At 35.0% G+C, this 19391-nt stretch overlaps 2 protein-coding genes across 10 annotated transcripts in view; one reads left to right on the top strand and one right to left on the bottom strand.

Annotated features, from left to right (window-relative positions):
• The window catches only part of LOC123564283 (kelch-like protein 2), a 318752-nt gene that overhangs the window by 13707 nt on the left and 285654 nt on the right, over window positions 1-19391 (bottom strand). The window contains exons 1-5 of one of the 3 annotated variants that reach the window (XM_053536920.1): window positions 15467-15574; window positions 14019-14183; window positions 4688-4916; window positions 3862-4037; window positions 134-230 (exon numbers count right to left, since the gene is read on the bottom strand). In XM_053536920.1, coding sequence (XP_053392895.1) covers window positions 134-230; window positions 3862-4037; window positions 4688-4916; window positions 14019-14146 — 630 coding nt within the window. In that variant the 5' untranslated portion in view covers window positions 14147-14183; window positions 15467-15574. Of the gene's footprint in view, window positions 1-133; window positions 231-3861; window positions 4038-4687; window positions 4917-14018; window positions 14187-15466; window positions 15575-19391 lie in introns of those variants that run through there. The other 2 variants (XM_045357746.2, XM_053536921.1) reach the window with 2 other exon arrangements.
• The window catches only part of LOC123564281 (serine/arginine repetitive matrix protein 2-like), a 59069-nt gene continuing 55286 nt past the window's right edge, over window positions 15609-19391 (top strand). For 4 of the 7 annotated variants that reach the window (XM_053536890.1, XM_045357739.2, XM_053536888.1 and 1 more), the window contains exon 1: window positions 15609-15765. In XM_053536890.1, the coding sequence (XP_053392865.1) occupies window positions 15751-15765 (15 nt within the window). In that variant the 5' untranslated portion in view covers window positions 15609-15750. Of the gene's footprint in view, window positions 15766-15997; window positions 16095-16397; window positions 16456-19391 lie in introns of those variants that run through there. The other 3 variants (XM_045357740.2, XM_045357741.2, XM_045357743.2) reach the window with 3 other exon arrangements.

The following is a 19391-nucleotide window of genomic DNA, read 5'->3' on the forward strand; positions in this document are numbered from 1 at the left end:
CATTATACGTCCCTTTGGGCGTATAAGTAAATGAGTTGTTCCTCAGATATGACCATGTAAGGTAATGACAAGTAAATGAGGGACCCGTTCCTAATAAATAACCGTGTACGGTAATGACAATTTTATGACATACCTGTTCCTCAGATGTGACCGTCAGTCTATCACTACAGATTAGTTTACACACATTCTGTACTGGCAGTGATAAAAATTCATCATAGTGATATAACTCTCTGGAATGATTATTATTATTATTATTATTATATACCACATTTATATAGCACTCTTTTCATATAAAAATACGTTCAAAAGTGCTTTACATAAAAACATTTATATAATGTTCAATAAAAAAATGGGAATTGAACTATTATAGAAGAAATTAAAATTACATTACGGTAATAAGATACCAAGCATTTTAAATTGGAAGGTAGGCCGATCAAAACATGAAACAAAAGTACAATATCATAAAACATTAACTGACCTATCAAAGACACAGGTCAGAGCAGAATAGAACAGAAGATATCTTACATTTTGAACAGACAGAATTAAACAGTATGATGTCTGCGAAATGCATCACAGCATGCAAACCGACCCGGATGATTGGGTCAATCGCTACCTAAACGGCCGGAAAACATCCATGATACATCCCACAGAAAAAAAAAAAAAAAAAAAAAAAAAACACCGCCAACATTATTCTGTCACACTGGAGTTCTTAATTAAAGTAATTAATTGGCCGCAAAGTACCTACATTATAAATCAGGTAATCAGTGAGATGTTAGTGCCAAAGAATTTGTATGAAATAATGCGTCTTTAGCGCTTTTTTTGAAACTTTGCACGGTCTTGCACTCTTTTATGCCAGATGGGAGAGCATTCCATAACCTCGCAGCAGCTGTCTGAAAGCTCCTGCCCACCAAATCGTATTGTTCGACATTTGGGCACCACTAGTTTTAATGCTTTATTCTGCGATCTCAGATTCTGGATGGTGTATATATTTCTAGCATGTTCGCTACATAACTGGTGATTGATCTTTGAGTGCCTTATATGTATGTGTTATAATTTTGTTATTCTACCCTACATTGCACAGGAAGCCAATGGGTTCACGCAGAACAGGGCGTTATATGGTCGTATCTGGATGTTCTGGTTACGATTCTAGCTGCCGTGTTTTGGACATATGCAGTTTGTCATTGACCGTTTCGGAATTCCATATAGAAGAGAGTTGCAATAATCCAAACGTGATGTACAAGAGAGTTGATTAGAGATTGGTTGCGTTTGCGGTTATATATTGTCTGATGTGACTAATTTGCCGCAACTGTGCATAGGAAATTCCTACACACACTATTCACATGTTGCTCCATCCTCATGTTCGAATCCAGGAAAGCACCGAGGTTCCTGACACTGCCTGATTGTTTGATTTCAGAGCCGTCCACTTTCACAGATATGTTTGAAACAGATTGTGTCTTGTGTTCAGATGAAAATATGATTAATTCTGTTTTTTCAGCATGAGTTTCAACATGTTATTATTCATCCAACTTACTATATCCTTTAAACAACTTTCAACGCGATGAATGGTCTCCTCAATAGACATTTTATTTATTGGTTTGAATGATTGATATAACTGCGAATCGTCCGCATAGAAATGATTGTTCAGTCCGTGCTTTCTGCAGATAGCTCCGACTGGTTTTGTGTACATTGTGTAGTTCTTTGGCCCCAGGACAGACCCTTGGGGTACACTGTACTTCATTAGCACTGGTTGTGATAGCTCGCCATCTATGCATACGGTTTGGAAGCGGTCACTAAGGTATGACATCATCCATGCGAGTGGCTTGCCTGTAACACCAAAGTGACATTCAAGGCGATGAATCAACGTCCCGTGGTCAATAGTGTCAAATGCTGCAGAGAGATCAAGCATCACAAGAATAGTCACATTGTTCTTATCCAACGATTGAAGAATGTCATTTTGAACTTTTAATAGGGCGGTTTCGGTTGAGTGGAATTTTTTATAAGCAGATTGATTAACTTCATGAAGTTCGTTGTTCCTCAGATGATTTTCAATTCGAACATCTACCACTTTTTCTAAGATTTTAGACAGAAACGGCAAGTTTGACACAGGTCTATAGTTTTTTAGGACATTAGAATCTAGGCTTGGCTTTTTAGAAGGTCTTATTCGTGAATGTTTGAACGCTTTGGGCACATACGCAGCATCTAGAGATGCATTCATAATTGTTGTTATCACTGGTGTTAGTTCGTCAAGACATTCTTTTAATAACCATGTTGGGATAGGATCTAGTTCGCATGATTTGTTCGCTGACTTTTTGATAATTGATTTCACTTCGTCTTCTGAGGCTTGAGTAAACTCTACATAATTGACACCTGTGTATTCAGTTTCTATGTCATCTAAATCAGATACAGATTGTGTTTGCGATGCTATATCGTTTCTGATTGTTTCGATCTTTCCAATAAAGAAGTCACTGAAATCTTGTGCGAGATGCTGTGGAGATGATTGTGATGGTAAAATCACCTGATTTGTATCGCCAAGAAGATTTTTGGTAATCTTTGATAAACTCTTATGATCACTGCCACATGATAAAACAAATATTTATAGATTAACTTTCTGCTGTCAAGTAGAGGCATATGTCTAAATTTAATAAAAAATAACTGTAAAATATCAGACCTTATCAGTGATATTTAGTGTTTAAGTGATTCCAGGTTTTTCCTTCAAAACTTTTAAAGAGGGTCATCATGATACCTTCATGTTTCGCATTGTGGGCCATTTTTACTTTTAGGGGGTCACTTTTTTTAAAATATTAAATGTTCAGAAAGGAGGAAAGAGAAACACTTTGTGTTCATGCCAACATGACAGGGACTTCATTTTATAGTATCTGCTTTCAATAAACAGTAAATGGTATTTGTTAAAGCAGAACTTCAAGCAGAAACCTTGCGGTTACTAAAGACCATGCAGCACTTTCTTTATGTTTGTGCAAAGAGAAGATGACAGAAAACATAAAATAACATGTCATTTGGCCATTTTGTTGAACAGTTTACCTTATCGAGTGATACTGACGTGTATCAGATTGTAAAACTTTCAACACAGTCTACTTTGTTATGTAGTGTAGATCAGTGTACATCATTTACCTGAAGTGTATCCAATACTTTGGACGCCAGTACATTTGCATCATCACTGACACATTCAGAATTATTTTGGGGGTCAACTGGGAAAATGGTGTGCTAAAGGGCACAAAAAAGCGCATCAAGGAAAACCCTGTGATTCCTTTACACGAAAGATATTGGGGTCTCTATCAACTTGTTCATCTGTTAAAGTAACTTTGATATAAAACAAAGACAATCTGGTCTTTTTTAGAAACTTAATAATCAAGGCTTAACAGTTCCACCCTAATGTTTATGAATACAAGCAGAAATCAGGTCCTGAGTGGAATTTGCTGTAGAACTTGTCCTGCTGGATGAGCGTGATTTTTTACCCGTGAAAACAGAGCTGTGTAGAATTCAGATAACTGGATGATAGCACTAGCAGTTTGTAATGTTTTCAGCAGACTTAAAAATTTTGGATAAAATCATATAAATTATAGCTGGACAAACAAAAATTCTAGGCAGCTTGTCCTGCAGAATGACTTGGTAATTGTAAAAGGATTTACAGACTAAATCCCATGTCAAGCTCAGCCACTTTAGAATGACTGATTTAATGTAAAATTACTACAAGACAGGAGTATTAGTGTGAGCCATCATTTCATAAATGGTGTTGTCTATACTTAATGTTTTTAACAATACATTTTAAAATATCAAATAAACTGTTAATGACTTTAATACAGAAGATTTACAACATGCGCGTATAAAATCCAAGGCACTTACGTAAAATGTTGTTCACAGTAAGTATTAGCATAATTAAAGAGTTCTGTACATGCATGTAGATCAGCAAACGCCTTGATACCGAGAGCATTAGACGGGTGCAACTGAGATTGCAGAAATTCGCAGCAGGCATCTCGCACCTCTGTCATCTGCAGAATGTTTGCTGCTGGCAGTAACGTCTGAAATATACAAATGAATATCTAGAAATGCAAATGACAACACAGAATCAGTACAGGAACACCAATAAAATCAATTCTTCTATCACTCTTCTATAACAATTAACATACCGTAACAATAGCACTGTGGTGAGGGGCAAAATATGCCTAAAGTAATGTAATTTGAGAATCATAAACCAAAGCTATTGAGCAGAAACTAATTTTCACAGATATGGATGACATCACAAATTTATTCATCTGCAGGGATACAAATTACCACACAGCAGCTGTTAGCCAGCTGGACTTGTAACTTCAACTCTTTAGGGGCACAGCATAAAATTTAGAAGCCCAACTATATAACAAAATACATATCACTATGCCTTATATGTACTTATTTCCTTTTAGATAGTAAATGGTGTATAAATATACAGTAATAAATAAAATCATTCATTTTGAAGACCTCTTTATATCATCAACAAAATTATGATCGTCATTATGCTTTTGAAATAATCATCAATTTTTGAAAAAGCTTGCTAAGACAGCCGCTGTTAACAGGAAACATTAAATGATGTAGAATTTCAAGTAAGCTTATATACCACATATTTTGTAGTTGTAACACTTACTGTCTTAAAAAGCTTCAAAAGAGAACAATACTAATGTTACAGAATTCATACCTGAACATTTTCTTCTGTAACTTGAATCTCCGAAGAATAGACAAAATCTATCAACAATACTAATGCTGTGGGATCTATTTCTTGCAGAGTAATTCGGTCTGATTTTGCTTCAGCTAGGTCTCCAGTGAACATGGCGTAAAAATACTGACTACATGCACACAGCACCACTCTGTGGCATGGGATTTCAATTGTATCAGCAACAAGGACAACATCACATAAAATATCCTGTCTGAAATGATATATATATAGTTATTACATAAAATGAATTCATATGAAAAATATTGCACTTTGTATCTATTAATCTATTTGATTTAAACATCTTTTACATAAGATTTGACTCCAACTATACCTTCAACAAAATAAGGCATCTAAGTATAATTATATAGTTCTATTATTCACAAAGACCTGTAGTGACTTTTTCTACTACTGTTGCCACGAAAAAATGCGATAATACATTACGAGGGCTGAACGCAATACTGTAGTAACTCGAATTAAACAAGAGCTCGTAGAACATGAAATGCCCCCCTTGATGCATCCAGTAATTGCACAAGGAACAGAAGTTCTTTGGTCACTTTACACAAAAGTTCTACTGTTCTTGGTCAAAGTGGACCTGTGACCTTAAAATCAATAGGGGTCATCTGCTGGTCATGATTAACCTCCCTATTAAGTTTTGTGATCCTAGGCCAAAGCATTCTCAAGTTATTGTCTGGATATTTTTTAACTGTTCCAGGTCACTGTGACCTTGACCTTTGACCTACTGACCTCAAAATCATTAGGAGTCATCTGCTGGTCATGATCAACCTCCCTATTATGTTTTGTGATCCTAGGCTCAAGCGTTCTCAAGTTATCTTCTGGAAACGGTTTTACTGTTCCAGGTCACTGTGTCCTTGACCTTTGGCCTACTGACCTCAAAATCAATAGGGATCATCTACTGGTCATGATCAACATCCCTATCAATTTTCACGATCCTAGGCCCAGGCGTTCTTGATTTATCATCCGGAAACCGTTTAACTGTTCTGGGTCAGTGTGACCTTGACCTTTGACCTACTGATCTCAAAATCAAAAGGGTCATCTGCTGGTTATGACCAACTACCCTATCAACTTTCATAATCCTAAGCCCAAGCATTCTTCAGTAATCATCCGGAAACGGATTGGTCTACATACCGACCAACCGTCGATCCGAGTGACATCTGCAAAACAATATACCCCTCTTCTTCGAAGGGGGGCATAACAATCTTGGTAGAAGGTCAAAAAAGGACCATTTGTGTGAAATTATTTCAAAATCGGGCCAGCAGTAATGAAAAGTGACCTTGCCCTCTGGCTGCCAAGTTTTTTGTGGAATCAGAATAATTCGAACTATCTTTGTAGAAAGTCACTCATTTGAGTGAAATTATATCAAAATCGGGCCAGCAGTTTTTTACAAGAAGAGTTTTTAAGTTTCTATTATAAATATAAAGGGAAACGTGGCCATGCCCTCAGGCATCCATGTCTTTTTAACGGATCAAAATAATTTGAACAATCTTGTTAGACAGTCAGCAAAGGATCATTTGTGTAAAATTATTTTAAAATCAGGCCAGAAGTCTCATACAAAAAGACTTTTTAAGTTTCTACTATACACATATTGGGAAAAGTGACCAGCCCTCAGCTGTCCATGTTTTTTTAATGAATCAGAATAATTTGAACAACTTTTGCAGAAAGTCACACAACAACTTGACAAGCGACCATGTCTTTTTGATCAAAATAATTTGAACAATCTTGTTAGAAAGTCACCCAAGGACCATGAAGGACCATGAACAATCTTGTTAGAAAGTCACCCAAGGACCATTTGTTAGAGATGGTACCTAAGGCTACGTATTCAACGACAACAACAACAAATCAAGTGCAAAACCGAAGTGCATAATTATCTCTTATCTCACACTAGCAATATCTTGACATAGCATCCTGCAGTAAACACGGGAACTTTTGACAGCGACACTGGCTTCGTTATTTTGGTGGATTAGCCAATGAAAGGTGACTGTCATTTCTTTTTAACTCACACAACCATTTTATCTACACTGAAGAATGTCTGCATTATATTAACAGAAGTTTCTGTAACGGCAGATTCTGCAAAGTAAATGCGATTCTACACGCCTCGGTCAATATGCAAATTAGGTACATTTGTAAACACAAGGTGCGTGTCATAAACAAGAGATCACAGAGTGATCTTGGTGCCCACCATTGAGCCATTTTTGAATGTTCCAAATTTCAAGACTAGTCAAGGTCAAAATCAAAGTCAAATTTCATTTCGGTACACAACACTGTGCATGTGGTCCATGCATGTGGTCCAAATTTGAAAGCTGTAGCTTTAGAAATGTGAAAGTAGGTCACTAGATCAATTTCAAGGTCAAAGTTCATTTCGGTATACAAAACTATACATGTGATTCAAATTTGGAGGATGTAGCTTGAGAAAAGTGTAAGTAGGTACTAGGTAAAAATCAATGTCAAATTTCAATTCAGAACACAAAAATATGCATGTGGTCCAAACTTGAAGCATGTAGCTTGAGAAATGTGAATGTAGGTCACTAGGTCAATCTCAAGATCAAAGTTCATTTTGGTACACAAAACTATGCATGCCATCCAAATTTGAAAGCTGTAGCTTGAGAAATGTGAAAGTAGGTCACTAGGTCAAATTCAAGGTCAAATTTCATTTCGGAACACAAAACTATGCATTTGGTCCAAATTTGAAGCCTGTACCTTCAAAAATGTGAATGTAGGTTACTAGGTCAATGTCAAGGTCAAAGTTTTTTTTTCCATGCACAATACTATGCATGTGGTCCAAATTTAAAGGCTGTAGCTTGAGAAATGTGAAAATAGGTCACTAGGTCAAAATCAAGGTCAAAGTTTTTTTTCGATGCACAAAACTATGCATGTGGTCCAAATTTAAAGGCTGTAGCTTGAAAAATGTGAAAATAGGCCACTAGGTCAAAATCAAGGTCAAATTTCATTTCTGAACACAAAACTATGCATGTGGTCCAAATTTGAAGCCTGTACCTTCAAAAATGTGAAAGTAGGTCACTAGGTCAATGTCAAGGTCAAAGTTTTCTTCGGTGCACAAAACTATGCATGTGGTCCAAATCTGAAGGCTGTAACCACAGAAATGTGAAAGTAGGTCATGAGGTCAAAATCAAGGTCAACTCATATCAAGGTTCATCTTGCCACTCAAGCCTATACAGACATGTGGTCCAAATTTGAATGTTGTAGGTTATGCACAATACGATTTTAAAAGTTTTTCCCTATATAAGTCTATATGAGCCATGTGACCCCGGGGGCGGGGCCATATTTGACCCTAGGGGGATAATTTGAACAAACTTGGTAGAGAACCACTAGATGATGCTACATACCAAATATCAAAGCCCTAGGCCCTGTGGTTTTGGACAAGAAGATTTTCAAAGTTTTTCCCTATATAAATCTATGTAAATTATAAAAATGAACAAGCAAATTTGATGAATTGGTATCCCCCGCCGAAAGGGTTTGTGGTGAGGAATGGCAAAAAAATATATCCGGCAAAAAGTTAAAGATGTTACTAAGAAGCAAATATCAGTTTATCAGAAAACAAATGTTTAATTAAAGAGTACATAATAAATGTATGATACTTTGATCCTGACTAAAGAATTTATTTTGAATGGACTATGCTAACTGTAATAAGCTTAGCTTTTGAAATTAAATGAAGTTAATTGAAATGTGAGCTTGAAGTTTAACTTGAACGAAATATTGTCTTTGAGTGGTTTGGCATCAAGTGTTGCTGTTTAACATGTACATTTAAACTTAAAAGAACAGATGTCCTTAAGAGAACACAATCAAATAAGATATCTTGAACATGGCTGGGGGCAAGGTTGGTGCAGTTACAACTTAACATGTTGAAGGTCTGAACATTTAAAAAACCCATGACTGGGTGGAAGAGCGAGGTGGGGGAATGGTACAACTTGCATGTTGATAAATATTCAAGGAAAGGTTTTTTGGTGGGGTGGGGGGTGACCAAGGCAAGGGGGTGACCAGGTGTGTGTGCACAACTTCACATGTTTATAATAAATGGAAAAGAATGAAAGAAATTTAATAAAGCTCTACATAATGTAAGTTTGTTATGTACAAATATGTGGATTTTTATACAATTAAAGGGCAATAACTCTGAAGTTACAAAAGAAATCTGAACGAAATTGTGTGTGCACAACCACATTATGGTGCTCTAAATTCTGTTTAAGTTTCATAGCTCAAGGTCAAATATATCAAAAGTTATGATGCATAAATTGCCATATTTATAGTACCCTATATAGTTAACACTAGAAACTTCTAAGGGCCATAACTCTGGTGTTACTTGGGCACTTTGACTGAAACTTGACAAGCCTCATAACCTTATAGTGGTGGACATGTATATGAAGTTTGTTTGAAAAAAGTCTAAAATAAGAACTTTTTCTGTTTTATTTTTTTTTTTTTGGGGGGGGGGGGGTCAGGAGTGGGGGGGATGTGACCAAGGTAAGGGGGTGACCAGGTGTGGGTGCACAACTTCACATGTTTACAATAAATGTTCATGGAAAAAAATGAAAAAAATTTAATGAAATTCTACCAAATAGTAGGTTTGTTATGTACAAATATGTGGATTTTTATACAATTAAAGGGCAATAACTCTGAAGTTACAAAATAAATCCAAACAAAATTGTGTGTGCACAACCACATTATGGTTATCTTAACTCTGTTTAAGTTTCATAGTTCTAGGTCAAATATATCAAAAGTTATGATGCAGAAATTGCCATATTTATAGTACCCTTTATACACTAGAAACTTCTAAGGGCCATAACTCTGGTGTTACTTGGGCAATCTGACTGAAACTTGACGGGCCGCATAAACTCATAATGGTGAACATGTATATGAGGTTTTATAAAAATATTCCCAACCACTTCCTAGATATGGCTCTGGACGGACGGACAGAAAGATGGACGGACAACGCCAAAACTATATCCCTCCGACTTTTGTCGGGGATAATAAAGAAGGACTTACAATAGTATTGCGTTCAACCCTCGAATCATATATAATTACATAAATACATGTAGATTTTAGCATTCTACTAAATACGTTGCTTTTTACAAACTCTTATAATCTATCTGTAAAGTATATTTTAATAATGTGTAATATTGTACTTAGGATAAGTAGTTTTTGCACCTTTCAATGCTTTTTGTGTGAATCTTTATTCAAATGTTTCTCCGCAGGAAATTTAACATATGTATCACTCAATTCCATGATTTTCATGTTTAATTCAGCAGGAGGCAGGAAAATATTTATATAAATAAAGTCTGAATAGGGTAAAATTTAGATAAAATTGGATACAGATATAAAAAGTATGTTAAAATTAGATGATAAAATTGAAAAGAATAACTTTTACGTATATGTTAAATTAACAAAGGCAAAACTTTGTGGATGTATATTATATTAAATAAAATGGATTCAAATCCTGAAAGTACTTAAGAATAAAAGGTTTCCACTTGAACTGTCTTTTCTCACTATTAGCAAAAAAGGTAGAAGAAACTTAGAAAGAAATTAAATTGATTACCAGTGTTGGAAAAGTTACAAAAGGCCATAACTCTACAACAACAGTTGTATACAGCATTCTGTAATTCTAATTAAAACAAGTGAATGAAGTATTGCCATGCAATACAAAGTCCCCTACTGGAAGGCACCTAATTTTCTCTACTGCAGTAATAAAGAGCTGATATCTGTCAATAATGTATAAACAATATTGTACTATATATACAAAATGTTATAAACAAAACACTTGGATTAAAATTTGTATACATAAAACCCTATAGTTGTTTTCATATAGCATTTTTGGCCAATTATAAAAAAGGTATCATACAAGTTATTTATCGATAAAAAAAAAAAAATCTATATAAGTCCACAAAAAACTCTTTACCAGGTAAAGATAGGTAAAAATACACCTAAAAATCCGATGTAACATGCATGTTGTACCACAGAAAACCGGTCTCAATTTTTCCCTATGGCCTGTAACAAGTAAGTTACAATACAAGCTATTTATAGTAATATCAAAGCGACATAATTCTAAACAAGAGGACCATGATGGTCCTGAATCGCTCACCTCTTCCCACATGACCCAGTTTTGAGTATGACGTCGTTTTTTCTCTTATTTGACATAGTGACCTAGTTTTGAACTTGACCTAGGTATTATCAAGATAAAAATTCTGACCAATTTTCATGAAGATCCATTGAAAAATATGGTCTCTAGAGAGGTAACAAGGTTTTTCTATTATTTGACCTATTGACCTAGTTTTCGAAGGTACGTGACCCTGTTTTGAACTTTAACTAGATATCATCAAGGTGAACACTCTCACTAATTTTCATGAAGATCTCATAAAATATGGCCTCTAGAGAGGTCACAAGGTTTTTCTATTTTTATACCTACTGGCCTAGTTTTTGACCGCACGTGACCCAGTTACAAAACTGACCTATTATATCATCAAGATGACATTCAGATCAATTTTCATGAAGATCCATTGAAAAATATGGCCTCTAGAGAGGTCAAAAGATTGTAATAATTTTAGACCTACTGACCTAGTTTTTTACCGCAGTTGACCCAGTTTCAAACTTGACCTAGATATCATCAAGATGAACATTCAGACCAACTTTCATACAGATCCCATGAAAAGTATGGCCTCTAGAGAGGTCACAAGGTTTTTTTTATTATTTGACCTACTGACCTAGTTTTTTAAGGCACGTGACCCAGTTTCGAACTTGACCTAGATATCATCAAGGTGAACATTCTGACCAATTTTCATGAAGGTCCATTCACAAGTATGGCCTCTAGAGAGGTAACAAGGTTTTTCTATTTTAGACCTACTGACCTAGTTTTTGACCGCAGTTGACCCAGTTTCGAAAGTGACTAGATTATCATCAAGATGAACATTAAGACCAATTTTCATACAGATCCCATGAAAAATATGGCCTTTAGAGAGGTCACAAGGTTTTTCTATTATTTGACCTACTGACCTAGTTTTTGAAGGCATGTGACCCACTTTCGAATATGACCTAGATATCATCAAGATGAACATTCAGACCAACTTTCATACAGATCCCATGAAAAATATGGCCTCTAGAGAGGTCACAAGGTTTTTCTATTATTTGACCTACTGACCTAGTTTTTGACGGCACGTGACCCACTTTCGAAATTGACCTAGATATCATCAAGATGAACATTCTGACCAATTTTCATGAAGATCTCATGAAATATATGGCCTCTAGAGAGGTCACAAGGTTTTTCTATTTTTAGACCTACTGACCTAGTTTTTGACCCCACGTGACCCAGTTTCGAACTTGACCTAGATATCATCAAGATGAACATTCAGACCAACTTTCATACAGATCCCATGAAAAATATGGCCTTTAGAGAGGTCACAAGGTTTTTCTATTATTTGACCTACTGTCCTAGTTTTTGATGGCACGTGACCCACTTTCGAACTTGACCTAGATATCATCAAGATAAACGTTCTGACCAATTTTCATGAAGATCTTGTTAAAAATATGGCCTCTAGAGAGGTCACAAGGTTTTTCTATTTTTAGACCTACTGACCTAGTTTTTGACCCCACTTGACCCAGTTTCGAACTTGACCTAGATATCATCAAGGTGAACATTCTGACCAATTTTCATGAAGATCTTGTGAAATATATGGCCTCTAGAGAGGTCACAAGGTTTTTCTATTTTTAGACCTACTGACCTAGTTTTTGACGGCACGTGACCCAGTTTCGAACTTGACCTAGATATCATCAAGATGAACATTCTGACCAACTTTCATAAAGATCCCATGAAAAAAGTGACCTCTAGAGTGGTCACAAGCAAAAGTTTACGCACGGACGGACGGACGACGGACGCTGCGCGATCACAAAAGCTCACCTTGTCACTTTGTGACAGGTGAGCTAAAAACAAGAGTGCCTCATGATGGTGAACATTTGTGCCCAGTTACAACAAAATCCCTCCATGCATAATGAAGAAATGCTCCAGACAAAGTCATTCTTGAATTTGGCATTTTACCTCTAAGTATGACCTTGACCTTAGACCTAGGGACCTGGTTCTTGTGCAAAACAATCTGTCTCATGGTAGTGAACATTTATGCCAAGTTACATCAAAATCCCTCCATGCATGAAGGAGTGTTCCAGACAAAGTCATTCTTGTATCTGACCTTTGGCTTCTATGTGTGACCTTGACCTTTGACCTAGGGACCAAGTTCTTGCGCATGACACTCCGTCTCAACATGGGGAAAATTTATGCCAAGTAATATTAAAATCCCTTGATAGATGACAGAGTTCTGGACAGGACAGGAAAAAAAACTTTTGACCTTTGACCTCCTATTATGACCTTGACCTTTGAAATAGGGGTCCGGGCTCTGTGCATGACATGTCATCTCATCATGGGGAACATTTGTACCAAGTAATATTAAAATATCTTCATGGATGGCAGAGTTATGGACCGGACACCAAACAGACCCTGTTCATGCAATGTTAACATTTGACTGCCAAGTGTGACCTTGACCTTTGAGCTAGGGGTCTGAAAGTTGTGCAAGACACATCATCTTATTATGAGGTACATTTGTGCCAAGTAATATTAAAATCCCTTCATGGATGGCAGAGTTAAGGACCGGACAGGAAAAAAGCCCTGTTGACCTTTGACCTCAAATTGTGACCTTGACCTGTAAGTTAGGGGTCCGAGTTTTGCGCACGACATGTCGTCTCATCATTGGGAACATTTGTGCCAAGTAATATTAAAATCCCTTCATGGATGACAGAGTTATGGACCGGACACGAAATTGCGGACGGACGGACGGAAAAGTGCATTCCTGTAGTCCCCGAAACTGGTTTTCAACCAGTAGTGGACTAATACGTTATGGACATGATTTGGATACATTTAATTAATCATTACTATAAAACCAATTCTATATAGCACTCATTTCATGATAAACATGTTCAAATGTGCTTTACATACATACCACAGTCCCTTTACGGATGCAAAATTCATCTACCAGTGCAGATACAAAGTGATCTGGTTAGAGGGATAGAAAACCCCGTAACAGAGAGAGAGCAAGAGAGAGAGAAAGTATATTTTAACACACCTAGTGAAGAGCATGTTACAGCAAAAACACTTTGAAATCAGCTAAAATAGGTTACTAAAAATAGCCAAAAATACAACATTGTGACTGCAAAACTTTTTGGCAACAACTGTCATTTTTGTTCAGACCCTAGCAGATAGTTTGCTAATGCTAATACATACTTAATTTAAGCATGTTCCCAAACTTACTTTCTCATTATATTGAAGTACTCAAATGCCTTGTTGGTGTGTTGTGGGTGTTTGTAGGCAGGCCTGGGATCTCTACTACCTATCAAGATCTTTGGTCTTACATCCACCTCCATTGCTATGGTTGCCATGATGACCCTTTACTTAACTTCAACTAGGTGCCATTTTCTACTGAAAGTAAAGAAATAAATAAAATCTCATTTTTAAAAAGCAGTTTGGTAATTATTCTAAGTATCAAGTAACTAAAATCATGGTGTTAAACTTCCAAATAGAAACTGTTTGCATGGCAGCAAGACCTAATTAATGTAAGTGACTGTTAGAGACTACTGATGGGATACCTCTCAACCTTTATCAGAAATTGATTTATGAGAGTAATCTCGTAGATAATGGTGATTTCTACTGAAACACAAACTAATTTGTACTGAAAAAAGACTCTTTTCGATAAGTTATGAATGTCCACATGACCGTTAGACTGGCCAAAGGGTCCATACATAATGTAAAATTTTGATCTGCCCCTATTCCAGAAAAATCATTTTTTGACTTAATGAAATGAACTGTAGAAAGCTCAAGGAATCAGAATCAAGCTGAAATTTCAACAAGACCTGTCTGTAAGATAACACGCTAGACTTTTCTCAGTGCTGGATTCTGTATTAGAGCTTTGCCTGTAAAAACTTTAACCAAAAAATTCTAAGTTAAAAAGGGGCATAACTCTGCCAAAATTCAAAACAGAGTTATGGGGACTGTTTCTCCTGGTGCAGATTTTGATAGTAAATAATTATTTTCAGTTTCAAGTCAAAAGCTTAGATAGTAACAGAGATATTTGACTTTATCATAAACTTTAACAAAAAAAAATCTAAGTTAAAAAGGGGCATAATTCTGTCAAAATTCAAATCAGAGTTATGAGGATTGTTTCTTCTGGTGTAGACTTTGATAGCAAATAACTATTTTAAGTTTCAAGTAAATAGCTTTGATAATGATAGTAACAGATATTTGACTTTAACAAAAAACCGTCAACCAACGGTGACAACAGAGCGAGTTGAAAGCTCTACTTTTTCTTCGAAAAGTCTAGCTAAAAATAACGCAATATTTCTAGGATCACATCAAATTAGTTGGACTAGGACGAGTACCAACTGCAATTTCCACTTGCTCGGAGCTGATTTCTACTTGTATTTATAAGCAGACAAGTGGATTTGTAGAGACAAAGTACACATGGGTGGGGGCGGGGGCGGTAACTTCAATAATATTTAGAAGACTGAGTAATTTTAAAGATTGAAAGTGTGTATGGTAGAAAGCAGACCAGTGTCCCTGGAAGTTACTTAGACTGAACTACAGTTTTACAAGCCATTTTAAGAAAATATAACAAGTACAGTTAATTCACAAATATCTCTGAATTTATACAATTAAACAGCATTCGTTATTGTAGCAGTGCTTAATATTTCGGAAATATTTACATTTTGTTTTTTGACAGCCCGTTCTCAGCGGAAGTACCTCGAAGTTCTCAATGCACAAGCGCAGCGCACCTGTTAAACTGTTTCCTTGCGCCATTATGTTGGTAATGAATTGGTATTGGTTCCCATTTTGCTATTATTACAACGGTAAAATCCGAGGAGCTTTTCGGCGTCCTTAGTTGTCACACATGGCGGGTTACTGTCAAAAGTAAAAGGGACCTTAATATAACACTCTCCCTTTGGTTTCTAACTTTCGTTCAAAGTTGAAATGGAATATTTTTGACAAAATGTCAGTTCTTCAGGTAAGGCTAATATTTATTTTGCTATATATTGGTATCAAGCTGTATTTAAAGTTTTGCGACTAATTTAATTGCTAATTAGCGCTTTAAATAAAAAGTAAATTAACAAACAAGATTAGACATGTAAATGTAAACAGATTAGGCTTTTAGATCGATAATCTGGAATTGTAATAGAGTGACATAAATAAATCAGCAAACTTACTCTATTACAAGTGGGTATAAGTGCAAATACCTTCGGCTACAATTGGCTAACTAGACTTCAGCAGTTGTTCAGACCTATTAAAGTAATTTTGATTACAGAAATATTCCAAGGACAATTATTTTAGAAGAAGGTGAGAGAGCTTGACATTTGTCAAAAATTATCAAAGGAAAATATCAGACCTTTAAACATATTAGTTACTTGTATAATTATACTCTTTTACTGAAGATGATGTTTAATTGGAAAAAAAGTATTTTAAGTGCAAGCATAAGTGTTCATTTTGCATTTTGAAAATTCCATTTCAAATAAATTTGCTTATAATTAAATTGAAAACTTTGAGATGTGATATTAATCAGTTACATTGTATTATATTATACCAAAATTTTGCAGTTATTTGATTTGTCTGTCAATATTTTTCTCACTAATACACTCTCAGTAATGTGTACTGCAGTACCTGATTTGGTTTTGAAGTGGATAGAATGAGTAGACGTGAGGTAAATTTTTTAAAATGTCAACACTAAATGCATGTTTAACTAAACCATGTATGCATGTTTCATTCACACTGTCTTTAGAGCTATTGTTTGTCATACGCATGTCAGTGCTTTATAATCTGTCACATAACACCAGGCTTTGTTACTAAATTTTCCATAAAAAGACATTTATTGATTCTTTTACTAGAAAAAAATAAGTACTTGTCCTGCAGTTGAAAAACAGAGTACAATGTATATTGACTTTTATCACAGATATAACGAGGAAGAAAAATTGGTCTTTCAACTGCTTGCAGTTTTCATAATCAATTTCAGTACAGCAGTTTCTTTAGGGATCTTATCAGGAAAGTTATTGTAAATAGTTCAATATAACATTTATAGTTTAGGTTTGTAACAGTCAACAGACATACTTTTATTGCTATACAAATATCTCCTTATCTTTTTTGAGTGATTACTGGGTGGATTTATAATATTTATTCAACTGATGAAGTAATTTACTTAATATTTTGTAAGACAGACATCAGAGAATTATGACAAGTTAAGTGTCAGTATAATTAAAACCATATTGTTCATGTTAATATTTTAAAAAATCCAGTTAATGTTATTTGAATTTTTTTTAATTCAGTAAAATTTATTCCAATTGACAGCAAAAGAACACTGATGCAATTTTTATATTGTGATATATTCATCTAGGACAAGTACAATAGGAGAGATCGCCATAACGTCACGCATACATCGTTTGTGTATGGGATCTGAATTTTTAATTTTTAATAACTTCTTTGCTCATTTATGGATTTTAAAAATTCAAAAAGTTTTGAAATGCTTACGATTTTCATATTTTCCCATTTAAATATCTTTTTAAAATGAATAACCATTTTAAATGACATAAGATTTTAATAGCGGCGTAACGATCCTCCAAACTTTTAGAAAAAACACTGTAAGTTAAGCTTTCATAATTAATCCATTTAATTTCGAAATTATAATCAAAAGTAATCAATAAATTTCTTGTTTTATACACTTTCCATTGATCAAAAAATTATTGATATTATTTGTGTTTTAAGAAAGTTTAAGCCGTTAGAAAAACATCACTGTTTACAAAAAACATGGACGCTCGGCGTCTGCCCACACGATCTTTGTCTTATCAGTTCTAAAAATAGAAAATACAATGGATTTGTTTACAAACACGATCTCTCTTATTAAGAGTAACTGGAAAAGTATCAATTTTTAGACTAATTTGATATTTATTAATTTGACACCTGTAAGGTGCAGCTGTAAAATGATGTGACCTCCTGCAGCTTTTTCTAATAATAGTAAGTGTGTGGATTTCGCTTAGGTGTTGGTAATCACAGTCTCTCATTAGATCAATTCCTTCACAGTATACAGCATCAATCATGCCTTGTGTGTTTAAAACATCAATTATTGATACCAATGCAATGAATTGGTAATTAAAAACCCCTAGAGATACCAAAGAGCTTATGAAATTGCAAGAGGGAATGTCAGTTTTATACGTGGTTTTATTACCTTCCAGAATAGAAGCTTCATCAAAAGGATTCACAAAGAGAAAACTAATTTTATAAAGTGTAAAATATGCATGCTTCTGTCAATTCTTATTTGGACTCAATGAATGAAAAGTATCATTTGGTGTTGTCTTACAATATTATTGGTCTAAATGCAGCTGTCAAATTGCTTTCCCATACAATCAAAGCTGAGACACAATAGGTTGAAATCCTGAATGAGCACATGGTTGCTCGGTGAATGAGATTCAACAGAAAATATGCATGATACTTCTGAAAGGTTGCATATTGTAGATAAATGTTTACTATAGCAGTGGTCATCATCTTATTCCAAGCAGATGTTTTAGTCTTCTTATGCAATTTACATTGAACAGTACTTATCTTTTTTGGCATCTTTTTATAAAATTACATTGCTTTTTAAATGGTTTTATTAAATTAATTTAGATTTACTTTTCTTTTGAATGTATTCAAGCTTCATATTCAGGGCCTCCGCTGCCGATCGCCAATGTCGCCATTTGCGATAATTTTAAGAATTTGGCGCTAAATTTTGCGAACTGGCGAAAATAAGTGGCGCATAGTTTTTTTCCTCGGCATTTGTTTTTTCCGTAGTGATATAAGCGGCCCAAGAATTGGTTCCTGATACACGTGTTTACCTAGACGCTGGTAGAGAATAAAATCGATAACCAGTCTAGGTGGTGTATTTGACAATTCGACTATTGAAGTTGGTTAACACTTTGAGAAGATAATTGCGTAATAATGTGTGAATTGAAGATTAATCAGTAATCAAAACATCTGCCAGCTTGTATGTTTGACCTCTGCCGAGAATTCACCAAAATTAACGCCGATTACGGTGTACTTTATGTGTTGCGATTTTTTACAAAAAAAAAAAGGATTGTCATGTTTGTGGCATGCAGTTGTATGACTGACGAATTTTAAATAAGTACGAAAGATACATTTAATTTGTTACTTTTTTGCAAGATAATTTTTGATTCCTCAGTTTTCATAAAAGATTTTAACGATGGATCCGAAAATTAAAACACATCGGCCTCAATTTGCATCCTGGACCTGGTTAATTTCTTTGAAATTGAAATGTTCAGAAACTGGAAGATATCACTTGCTACCGTGGCTTCTTAAAAATCATTAGAAGAGTGTTCAACTCGACCTTTTAGAATAGAAAAAAATCCGAATTCTCCTTTCCGAAAATAAATGAGTCCTGAAATATTGGTAATTCTGACATGGATAGATATGATTCTTAAATTAGAGAATGATTTGTGTCATTTTTTATCCAACTACAAATTGAATTTACTTCTACAATAAACTAATACACCTTCAAAAGTTGTTATTATTCCTAATGAAAGTATTTACAATATTTTATTTCTCTATGCACACTATGACAGCCAACTAAAAGAAATAAAAGTGGCTCAGAAC

Source organism: Mercenaria mercenaria, chromosome 2 (assembly GCF_021730395.1).
Source record: "Mercenaria mercenaria strain notata chromosome 2, MADL_Memer_1, whole genome shotgun sequence".
Lineage (NCBI taxonomy): Eukaryota > Metazoa > Mollusca > Bivalvia > Venerida > Veneridae > Mercenaria > Mercenaria mercenaria.